We start from the raw sequence: 12,573 nt of genomic DNA on the forward strand, positions 1-12,573 counted from the left end.
ACCACTAAGAAGAATATATGCAGTGTATTATTTGTTGAAACTGTCCTTCCGATTTGATTTGAAACTGTCTCATTGCTATCTCTTTGTCAATAAAACTTTGAAAAAAAAAAAAAGTAGTACTCATGTTATTACTAACTCACTCTTTGAGATCAATTATGTTGGAACAAGAAAATTTTCATCTAACTTAAATTCATAACCCAGGTGAACTCTTACACCATCAGCCAGCATGTCTATAAAGAAGACACATTACCCCAGCCCTGCTCAAGCCTCTGCCCTTTTTCTTTTCCTTCCTTTCCTTTTTTTCCCTTGTTGCTGTTCTGAGACAGGGTCTCACCATGTAGTTCAGACTGGCCCTGAACTCACTATGTAGCCCAGGATGGAATCGAACTTTTGGTAATCAACCTGCCTCCGCCTCCAAGTGGTGACATTACAGGTGTGTGCCACCAAACCCAGCAAGTCTCCATTATTCCTGAGGGCCAAGCACAGATTGAAAACAATGTGGTGTCAGAGATACCCAAAAGGCAACACCTTAATCTCAAAGTCTGTTCCTATGTCTCCTCCCAACTATGTTCCTATGTTTTCTGTTGAGATCATCATTCTCAGAATCACCCTGACTAGAACTCTGAATTAACTTCAACTTCTCCTGACGCCCTCCTATTAATTGATATCAATTAACTGGTACCCTCTTTTCAAATCCCTCTGCCACTTAAGTATCCCACACTAGTTTTAAAAAAGTTTAATAAAGAAGATAAAACAACAAAAAATACCAAAAAATGAAGAAAAAAAAGAGAAAAAAGAGAGAAAAGCTTAATTGGCTGGCTTCCCTGTTTTCTTTCTAGCACTAACACATCTTATGCCAAAGTAACTTTTTGAAACAAATCTAATAATCTCTTTCAGCTTTATTATCTGTACCCTCTACATCTTTATTATCTGTCTTTTGAGAAACAGGACTGCCTCCACTGCCCAGGCTATCCCTGAACGTCTGGCTCAGTGACCCTCTGCCTCTGCCTCCTGAGTAGCTGAGAATACCTGGGACTACACATGTGCATGCCTCCTCACCCAGCTCTCCCTACTCCTGACTTTCACTTCTTACTTTAGTGGTTATCATCACAATTGCAGTGCACTATTCTGATGCACAAATGTCTTTTGGAGGCTGGGGATGTAGCTCAGCAGCACAGCACCTACCTGGCAAGCACAAGGTCCTACTTTTGATTCTCAGTAACCAAAAGAAGTCTTTTTAGTCAAATGACATGCAGCTATATTTTTAAAACAAATATATGTTAAAATTAGAGGGTCTAAGCCTACTAGCTATAACAAAGGCAATAATGCTGACAAGTAACATTAAGTAACTATATAATTCAACAACACTTTAAAACTGGATGTTGAAATATCTAAAAAGTAAATAAAACTCAACAAAAAACCAAAATGTAAAACCTATAAAACTCCCATATAGGGGGGCTGGGGAGATGGCGCAGTAGAATAAGTGCTTCCCTGGCAAGCCAAGGGTCTGAGTTCAATCCCCAGTTGGGGGTGGGGGGGAGAACCTCCCATATAAGGGAAAAAAAACACCCTGGCAGGGGACTGAACAACGACTTTTTGGACAATGCACCAAAAGCACCAGTAACAAAAGAAAAATGGACAGCAGGTCTCCACCAAACATAAAACCTGGCAGCAAATAAAACAATCAACAAAGTGAAAAGGCAACCACAGAATAGAAAAAAGTATTTGTAAACCACCACTGGGTAAGCAGTAATATCCAGCATATAAAGAACTCTTAGGGAGCTGGGGAGATAGCTCAGTAGAATAAGTACTTGCCTAGCAAGTGCAGGGTCCTGAGTTCAATCCCCGGTAACACACCAAAAAAATAAATTAATAATAATGTAGGGCTGGTGAGATGGCTCAGTGGTCTAAAGCACCTACTTACAACAAGCTAAGCAAAGCACAGGGACCGCGGTTCAATCCCCCAGCACCACATGCCAGCCAGCCCCGCCCCCTGGTGGGTTGAGCTGGACACACACATAAATAAAATAAATAAATTTAAAAAAAAAAATAATAATAATGTAAAAACTCCACCAATAAACAACTTCCTCAGCTACTCTGGCTAAAAAAAAAAAAAACCTCCTATAACTCAGTAACAAAAAAACAAAACAAAAAGACTTTACCTAAACATGCATGCAAGGTGGCACATATCAACAATCCCAGCACTCTGGGAGGCTGAACCAGGATGACTACAAATTTGATCCCAGCCTGGGCAGCTCAGAGACTTGGCCAGACCTGATTTCAAAAATAAAAAAGGACAGGGATGGCGCTCAGGGCAAAGGTCTTTTCAATCCTTTGGAGGTGCTCAATCCCTAGTACTACAAGAAAGGGAGGGAGATGTAGGGCTGGGGATATGTATATATCAGTGATAGAACATTTGCCTAGCATGCATGAGGACCCTGGATTCACTCCCCAGAGCAGCAAAAATATTTTTTTAATAAGCAAGAGAAGAATAGACATTTCTCCAAAGACGACATACAAACGCCCAAGAAGCATATGAATTGATACTAAACATCACTGATCAGCAGGGAAATGCAAATCAAAACCACAATTGAGCCAGGCATGTTTGCTCAAGAAAAAAAAAGGAAGGCACATGGCACCCACCAGTATTCTGCTACTCAGGAGGTTGAGTGGGGAAAACACAAGTTTGAAGCAACTTAGCACAATCCTGTCTTGAAATAATTAATAAAAAGAGCTGGGAATATAGCTCCATACTACAGTTCCCCTCAGTTTAACCTCCAATATCACAAAATATCAAAGTTGGGCGGTAGCACATGCCTGTATGTCTGAGTCTCAGGCCAGCGTGGGCAGCATGGTAAGACCCTGTCCTAAAAATACAAAAACAGGGCTGGGGGATGGCTCAGTAGAATAAGCGTTTGCCTGGTAAGCGCAAGCACCAGAGTTCAATCCCCGGTTCCACCTAAATAAAAATAAAAATACAAAAACAAGCTTGAGCATAGTGGTATGTCCATCATACAGTCCTTGGGAGGCTTAGGTAGGAGGATCACCTCAAGTTCCCACCAGCCTGGGCTGCACAGTGATTTCAAGGATAGCCTGCACTGAGATCCTGTATCAAATAATAAAACAAACAAAAACTCTACAATTAAACTGGGTGTTGGGCTGGAGGTTTAGCTCTGTAGTGCAGCACTTGCTTGGCAAGCATGAGGTCCTGAGTTCAATTCCTGGTTACCCCTCAAAAAAAAAAAAAAAAAAAAAAAAAGGAGTGTAGTGACACACCTGTAACCCCATCATTCAGGGAAAATTAGGACAAGAGGATCACTGTGAATTGGAGGCCATCCAGGGCTAGCGAGTTCAACATCAGCCTGAACTATACAGAAAGACCCTGTCTCAAAAGAACCAAAAAAAAAAAAAAAACCCAATCCCTCAAAGAGGGAATTCCTCTTATATGCTACAACATGAATGAACCCAGAAAATATTTTATCAAGTGAAATGTCAATCACTAAAATTCAGACACTACCAGATTCCACTTATTTCACAGAAACAGAAAGTAAGATGATGTGTTGCCAAAGGTTATAGGAAGAAGAAACAGGGAGTGCTCTTCAGTAGGTATAGTTTTAGCCGCATAACTAAGTTCTGGGGATCTTTTGTCAAATGATGATAAAAGCAACAAAATTTTAATGTACACTTAAAAACTGTTGAGGATAAATTTATGTTTTCTATTCTTTTCATCATAATAAAAAGAAGAGGCCAAGGATATAGCTCAGCAGCACAGTACCTGCCTGGCCAGTAAAAAGTCCTGCATTCAGTTCCTGGTACCCCCTCAAAGAGTAAAGGAAGGGAGGAAGAAGGGAGGGAAGAAGTGAGAAAAAAGAAAAAAAAAGAATGACAGACAGGGGCTGGCTAGATAGCTCAGCGGTCTAAAGTGCCTGCTTGTGCAAGCTTAGGCAAGTGCTCAGGGATAGCTGTGGATCCCTGGGACCACATGCTGTGCCAGCCCCATCCCCAGAGTGGGTTGATCCAGCCACAAAAAAAGAAAATAATAAAATAAAATAAAAAGATTCTCAAAGTTTATTTTAAAAAAACAAACAGATGTTTTGAACTTTTCAGGTTAAAAATGGTAATTTTGCATTTTCAGTCAACACATTAGTAACACTGAAATGTTTTCATTTTACTGCTTAAGTCCTCAGAGTAGTTTACTATATATTTTATTATATAACTATAAGCCTAAGTACATAGGAAACTAAAAACATTATATGGAGAGCTGGGCATGTTGGCACATGTCTATAATCCCAGCATTTATAAGGCTAAAGCAGGACAATCTTAAGTTTGAGACTGGTCTGGGCTACAAAGTGAGGCCCTGTCCAAAATGCAAAACAACAACAAAACTGTAAGGTACTGGCTGCACAGCTCAGTGGCAGAGCTTGTGCTTATTAGCATTCAGAAAGCCCTATTTTCAATCCTGAGCACAAAAACTCACGAAAAAACCCACAAAACAATGTGGTTTCTCTTAGTTACAGAAGTACCACTCCATATAAAATTTTAAAAACATAAGGCAGAGGTTTCACAGTTTCCTAACACCTCATTTCTTTCTTTTTTTTTTTTTATATATATATACTTTTTAGGGAAGGGTCTACAGGGTGTTCAGGGTGTCACTACTAGATCAGACTCATAGTGATCTGCCTGTTTACAGCCTCCCAAGAGCTGGGATAACACATATGTGCCATCACGCCCAGCCTCAATAACCTCTCAGCACACTCGGGGGACAGGGTCGGCACAGCAGGCCCAGGGATACCAGGGATAGAACCCCAGGCCCCTGCGCCTGCTTGCAGGAATTTTAATCCACCAAGCTATTTGGCTGGCCCTCTAACACTTCATTTCTAATGATGTGCTACCATAATATTCAACTGGCTGAAAAGTGTTGTTAGATATTCATCATAAAGTTTAAAAGTTTAAAAAAAGTTTTAAAAAGTGGATATTGCCCAAAAGGTACATGCATATTTACACATTTAAAAGTCACCATCAATGGACTATACCTCAAAATCCCAAACTGCATCACAAGACTAGAAACAGGAGGGAGAACGGTCTGCAACCTGACAAGCAAGCACTTTCTGATGCTCTCATTCCACTGTCAGATGCTGTTCCAAGTAAACCTCACTATGAATCACCAATCCTCATAAATTCAACTAATCCCTACAAATCTTATGAGACTAGCAATATAATTTTTGTCTTAAGAGACAAATTAAGACAGAAAAGTCAAGCAAACATGTATAAATTTAATGGGTAGATTAAATTCAATCTCCCTTAAATTATTCTCATAAGCGTAACTTATCTCCCCACTTGAAATATAAAATGGACTCTACTTTCTTATGAATATAAAGCATTACCCCCAAACACAGTAAACTCCAAAACATTATCTCTGATAAGTAATGATTTATCACACCCCAAAATGCTATCTTTTGGATTACCTATTTGCATGTAATAAGATACATGTTTTGTGTCTACTGTAGCTCCCTCAACTCCAAATGACAGGTGCGTTTTTTCCTACTCTTTCAGGAACCACCAAACAAAAAGGCAAATAAGCAAGTCCATGGGGGGGGGGCACTTAGTGTGTATGTTAGGTCATCAATTCGCTGCCATACAAAATAATCTTGCTACCTCCAGTCTTAGCATTTACCTATGTATTTTAGAAGTAACCTCAGAAGAACACACAACCACAAGCTTAACATGAGACAAATTCCTAACTGCGGAACTCCAAACAAGTATCCTAGCTCTAGACGGGTCCATACCAGTCTCTTTTCCTACTTCATTCTCCCTCCCTAGGAATTTCCAAATGTTAATGACACTTAGAAAATTCCTTTGTAGGGCCAGCCAAGTAGATTAAAGCGCCTGCAAGTAGGTGCAGGGGCCTGGAGTTTGATCCCTGGGCCTGCCATGATGGCCCCTGCTGGCCCTACCCCTGGGGCGTGCTGAGAGGGCAATTGAGACTGGGCGTGATGGCACAGGCCTGTAATCCCAGCTCTTGGGAGGCTGTAAACAGGCAGATCACTACAAGTCTGATCTAGTAGTGAGACCCTGAACACCCTGTACACCCTTCCCTAAAATACAAAAAAAAAAGAAGAAAAGAAAGAAAGAAAAGAAAATTCCTTTGTAAAAGTAGTATTCTAAAAAGAGAAGCACACAAGTTTCAACTCTATTTAAAGGCTTTGAGGAAGGGCAAGGGAGATGGCTCAGTAGAATAAGCGCTTTCCTGGCAAGTGCAAGGGCCTGAATTCAATCCCCAGTTCCGCCAAAAAACAAACCAAAAAAAAAATTAAAATAAAATTAAAAAAGGCTTTGAGGAACAAATTAGAATACTTCAAATAATTTAACTTACTACTTTTTTTTTTTTTTTTTTTTTTTTTTTTGAGAGGATCTCCCCATGCAGCTCAGCATGGCCTTGAGCTCACTTTGTAGCCCAGGCTGGTCTCAAACTCAAAATGATCCTCCTGCCTCAGCCTCCTGAGTGCTGGGATTACAGGTGTGCGCCACCACATCCAGCTTTAACTTTTATAAAATCTTGCAAATGCTATCCATTATATCATAAAAACATAGTACTAGAGTCCCCAAAATGAGTAAATATACTTTGATCAATTCAGTCAGTCTGTGTGTCTTGAAAGGCTAGTCTAGAAGCAAAAGGTTAAAATTTTTAAAAGGGAGACACTGATTCAAGGCTCACAGCGACAGGCATCTCATACAGGAATTGCTCATTCTAATGATAAGCTCCTCCTACTGCCAGGCACCAAGGCAAAAGCCAGGGAACTACCACCAAAGGTGGGCAGAGCTTAGCTATGGCTGACAGCTAAGGTACCTTCCCACATGGTATCACAATGACCTTGGACTTACCTGTGTTTTCGAAGGTATGTTTCTAGTGTTTCTAAAAGACAACTAGAGTCGATTAAAACTACTTCATCCCTGCATTCCTGGGACATTAGTTCCCATACATCCATCCAACAACCTCTGCAGAAAAAAACAAATAGTAGTGAAAAGGAGGAATATCTAAGGGTAAAGACATTTCAAAAGGCTGAACAAAGAATTGCTTGATTTTACCTGGCTGTTCCCTGGAAAGGTCCATAATGGAAAATGATCCTACACTTGCTGTCCTTCCTGTGGTCTTCACTACTTCTCTTATCTGTACTTAACTTCTCTGAACTGACACTGCTACTGCTCCCTTCACTGCGGTACAGTATGGTACAAAGCTTAGTGACACTGAGATCATCTGAAGGAATAATTTCTACAGTGTAAATTAAAATTATGAACTGTTTGATAAAGTATTAGTAAAAGACGCTTGCAAATTTGTATAGTGATTACATACTTAACTATTAAAATGCTACTTAATCATGTGCTCACATTTATATAAAAACTGCTTGACTATTAAGTTTACTTAATTCAACTTAAAATATTTAGAGTTAACAAGATATTGATTCGTTTATAAACAAAGCATTTTATAAGCAAATATACTTGTAAGGAAGTCAAAAGTGCTGAAAAAAATTGTATTTTCACCTATTAACATTCATCAACCTCCACAAAATGAAATTTCTTGTCTTTATTTTACATAATGATTAAATGAAATATTTTTTCTTAAAACCACTCCTTTTTGTAGCTAAGCAAGGGCAACAAAATGTTTACCTTCACATTAGTAAGTAGCTGGGAAAAAAATCACTGTTTAATGTAATTATAACATTTACATTTATTAATGACAGCACACTAAAATGAACATGTTTGCATACTCTAAATCAGTAATATGTACTAGACAAGTAATTCTGTAAAAACTCCCCAACTCTTACTCTGCCCCTGGATTCACTATGGTGGTGGTCATGTATCGTGCTTTATTGTAAATGTGTATCTTTGAGAAATGTGACTATATGCCATTCTAGAACACTCAACTTAATTTTCCTTTCTTCTTTTTTTTTTGGCAGGGGGAGAGGTGGTACTGGGAATTGAATTTAGTATCTCACACTTGCCAGGCAGGTGCTGCACCACTGAGCTAAATCCCCAGCCGCCCTGTTTTTGAAATAGGGTTTCTCGGGGCCGGGGAGATGGCTCAGTGGAATATGCGCTTCCCTGGCAAGTGCAAGGGCCTGAGTTCAATCCCTGGTTCCACCAAAAAAAAAAGAAACAGGGTTTCTCTTTAGTTCAGCTGGGCCTGAATGCACTATGTAGTGCAGGCTGGCCTCAAACCCACAGCAATCTCCTGCCTCAGCCTCCTAAGTGCTGGGGTTACAGGTGTGAGCCACCACACTTGCTTACTTTGATTTTTAATGACTTAGAACAAATGCCTGGTCTGCAGGTCTCACTGTAATTCCAGAAATTCATTGTGGTAGACATTAAGATGGAAAAACCTGAATCTTTACTTAGTAATCTGCTCTAATAGCCAAACAGCTATTCCTCAACCCCTAGCCCAACATCCATCAGCTCATAGAAAAAACCTGACTCCTTACTCCTTTTCCTCAGAGCTCAGGCCGAGGTTCAGCTCCCCTTATTTCTGACAAAAAAATTTAACTGCTGTGCTAACTGCTCTATTAAAACCTTCTACACTCAATTTGCACATGTCCTTTTCTTCTAATTATGCTTGAATGACCTGTAGCTCAAAATATTTATGCTTTCATAGATTCTAGATTCCTTCAAGATCAAGTTGTCCACTTCCCTGTTCAACTCCTATTCCTTCCAATCAGTTTAATCCAGAGTTCTTAGTGACAGCAAGCACCCAGCTACAGCACACATGCCACAGGCTTGCCACCACTGGTCTATGGGAGTAAATGAAACTACTTTCGTCAAGAGACACTGCTTAGGCAGGTGTAGTGGCACATTCCTGTAACCAGAACTCTGGGAGACTGTGGCAGAAGGAGGACGATTTCATGTTCAAGTCCTGCCTAGGCAACTTATCAAAATGAGCTCAAAACAAGAAAACCTTTTTAGAAGGGGGCTGGGGATATAGCTCAGCATGAAGGCACCCAGATCAACTCCCAGTACCACAAAGAAAAAATAAAATAGAACTGCTTAAGATCAATTAACTCACTTGTATTGATTCCATACTCAGCAAACAACCTTTTAAACTATTTGACTTCTTATGTAGTGAGGCTATAGCTGGTGGAAAAAGTGAAGTTTGTGGAAGTTTATTTTTGCTTGTAAGCTGAAAGACCACAAAATGTAATTGTATGTCCATTAAATAAAAAGTAGATAACCAACAAAGCCAAGTCAGTGGAAAAGAAAAGCAGATGGGAAGCAAGGCAAACTGGAAGGACTGGTGTTTAAAAGGCAGCAATACACACAGATGTTTAAGGGAGGCTAGAATACCTATTACCTTTCAATTCCTCAATGAAGACTATGCAAGAAGGGCCTTAGATTCAATCTCCAGCGTTGGCAGGGGGTGGGTAGAGAGGTAGAGAGGAGGAAAATAAAAACAAAAAACAGTGTAGTGGCACATTTCAGCACTCAAAGAGGTGGAGGCAGGAAGATCCTGAGTTCAAGGCCACCGTGGGCCACACAGCAAGTGTGAACTATATAGCAAGCCCAGTTTGAACTACGTACACAGCAAGACTCTGTCTCAAAAACAAAACAAAAAGCAAACAAGAGAGCAGGCTTTTCACTATCACAGTACTCTATGTCTGCAGTTAGTCTGTCATGCTCTAAAGAGAAAATGTGAAGCTGGGTGTGGTAGTACAAATGTGTTATCCCAGCACTCTGGAAGGCTAATGCAGGAAGATTCAAAATTTAAGATGAGCTTAGGACAATGAGACCCTAACTCAAAACAAAAAAGTTTTATTAAAACAAGGGCTGGGGTTGTAGATCAGTGGTAAGGCCCTGGGTTCATTCCCCAGGACATAACAAAATGGTGACTGAATTTTACATTTACAGAACCAGGAATTCCCTAGAATTATAGACAAATCCAGTATATAAAACAATAGTACTTAGAATACTACTTTAGGCTGTAGAGTATCCCTACATGTAGGTACCAAACATTTCAATCTTGATTCAAACAAACCAATGTAAAAATGACAATTTATAAAAATATTGGGGAGGGGTCGGGGAGATGGCTCAGTAGAATAAGCACTTCCCTGGCAAGCACAAGAACCTGAGTTCAATCACCAAACAAACAAACAAACAAAAATATTGGGGAGAGGGGCCGGGGAGATGGTTCAGTAGAATAAGGGCCTGAGTTCAATCCCTGGTCCGCCAAAAAAAAAAAAAAAAAAAAAAAAAATTGGGGAAATCCGACTATAAACTGGGTATTAGATTATAATAGTTAATTTAGTTTAGATTTATAACATCATTGTAGTTATGAAAGAAAATGATAGTTGAACGTGGTGGCACACACATATAACCCCAGCACTCAAGACTGGGGCACAAGGATCACTACAAGTTTAAGGCCCATTTGGGCTACATAGTGAATTCAAGATCAGCATGTACTACATAGTGAGATCTTGTCTCAAAAAAAACACAGAGAGGGAAAAGAAAAAAAAGTCAGTGTGTTTACAGAGATGCATGCTGATTTAGGCAGAATCACATGATGCCTGAACCTGCTTTAAAATATTTCAACAGGGGCTGGGGATACAGCTCAGCAGCATAAGTGTCTGCCTGGCAAGTGCAAGGTCTTGAGTCCAATCCCCAGTACCGCAAATAAATAAATAAATAAACAAACAAAATTATTTCAACAAAGTTCTTAACATACAGGAGGCTGAAGTTCTGATCTTCCAGGAGACCACAAGTTTGAGCCTATCCTGATCTACATAGTGAGCTTAAGGTAAGCCTAGGCTACAAAACATGACCATGTCTCTAGACATCAAATCAATCAATCAATCAATCAATCAATCAATCACAAGGGGAAAAATGTGTATTAAAAAAATGTGGGGGCCGGGGAGATGGCTCAGTGGAATAAGCACTTCCCTGGCAAGCACAAGTGCTTGAGTTCAATCCCCAGTTCTGAAAAAGAAAGAAAGAAAGAAAGAAATGTGGAGTAGTGTCAAGATGGCAGAGTGGTGAGCAGCAGAGAAAGATCCTCTCTGAAAGTCGGCATCTAGATACTGGGAAACAGCAATGTGAGGAGAACAAAAAAAGCGGGTCCCCTGGACCCTGGAAAGATCTGAAGTGGGAATTAAAGCCCACAGAGAAAGTGAAGAGAGAAACTTCAACAAAGAAGGAGGTAGCCAGTAGCACCTTCTACCTAAGACAGGACTCACTGCATGAGAGCAGCAATTCAAATCTGTGGCTACATAGTGCCTGCTGGTGATCCCAGATGCCTCCACAGAAAGACACAACAGTGGAGGGGAGCAGGAAACATGAAGGACTGCATTAGGTGGTGGTGAGTGCTGAGGACTCAGTTGTACTGCAAGAAAGAGGACTAGCAGGGAGCCATCTTGGAGAGGGGCTGACTAAGCTCAGAACTCAAGAGGGGCTACAGACTCCATCTAGTGGCTCCCAACACAGGTTCAGGTCTATGAAAGGTGTGCTGACAGCTATAGGCCAAATGAGTCTCGTCTTGACCAGAAGGTGCAGGTTCACTGAAATTGTCCACTACCCTACTGCTGGATTGCTGGGATAGATCAAAACAGATTGGGACTCTCTCTCCACATACTGTCTACAGGGACAGTACAGACAAAACCTGAAACAGACTTCTTCCCCTTCTCTTTCTCTCTCATTTATTTTTCTTGTTTGTATTTTGTTTTTTCCTTCTTTACTGGTTGATCTTATTTTTCTGTGAATATTAACATGATCTCTAGCCTCTTTGTGGTTATGGGTCCGTTCTATTCTTTTTACCTCTTCTCTTTTTCCTTCAGTGTTTCCCAAAGGAAGTGTATCCCCTGCTGTCTTCCAGCCTTACTTCTAATCTATTCCTTTTCTACCTCTGCATTGTACCCTAGCCCAGATTAAAGGTGGCAAATTAATGGTTATCTCAGATGTCATTTTATAGGCTGTGTTTGATTCTATTGTCATTGCTGATGGTACCACTACAGGGAAAAGTAACACAACTGTTCTAAAGAGCTGTTCTTTCTAATATTTCAAGACTGAGATTGACTAAAGGTGAAAACACAGTGGCACAATGCCAAAAACAAACAGACTGAGACAAACAGGCAACAACGTCTCATCCTCAACAAATTGAAATGGTATGGATGAAGTTGGGGATATTTCTCAGCAGCATAAAGCCTGCCTGCTAAGTTTGAGAGCATGAGTTCGATTTCCTGTACTAAATAAACAAATAAATAAAAAATAAATTGAAGGAGTAAGATCTTGCAATAGACTTAAAACCCCTAAACCAGCTACACCTGGAAGATTCCTCAGAAAAGTCATTTCCTTTTTTTTCCCCCCCAGAAAAGTCATTTCCTAAGAGTTCTAAATTCTAGCAATAAAGCAACCCACCAAAGGCAATTTACAAGCATCACATCAGGAATTAAACTAAAAAGAAGAGAGAAAGAATGCCACCCTTCTGGCCTCTTGGAAGTGGTAACAAAGCAGTTCAATGAGGCTCTAGAAAAAGTCAAATCAGAAATAATTTTTCAGGGGCTGGTGAGATGGCTCAGTGGTCTAAAGCACCTACTT

The 12,573-nt window shown here is 40.2% G+C and overlaps 1 protein-coding gene across 6 annotated transcripts in view; it reads right to left on the minus strand.

The window, feature by feature from the left end:
• Ggnbp2 (gametogenetin binding protein 2) overlaps positions 1–12,573 on the minus strand; it is a 55,063-nt gene that overhangs the window by 13,739 nt on the left and 28,751 nt on the right. For 3 of the 6 annotated variants that reach the window (XM_023703153.1, XM_023703151.1, XM_023703152.1), the window contains exons 6-7: positions 7,087–7,212; positions 6,883–6,996 (exon numbers count right to left, since the gene is read on the minus strand). In XM_023703153.1, coding sequence (XP_023558921.1) covers positions 6,883–6,996; positions 7,087–7,212 — 240 coding nt within the window. The remainder of the gene's footprint in view (positions 1–6,882; positions 6,997–7,086; positions 7,213–12,573) is intronic. The other 3 variants (XM_004643013.1, XM_023703154.1, XM_012517324.2) reach the window with 1 other exon arrangement.

Source organism: Octodon degus, unplaced genomic scaffold (genome assembly GCF_000260255.1).
Source record: "Octodon degus isolate 3935 unplaced genomic scaffold, OctDeg1.0 scaffold00164, whole genome shotgun sequence".
Taxonomy (NCBI): Eukaryota; Metazoa; Chordata; class Mammalia; order Rodentia; family Octodontidae; genus Octodon; species Octodon degus.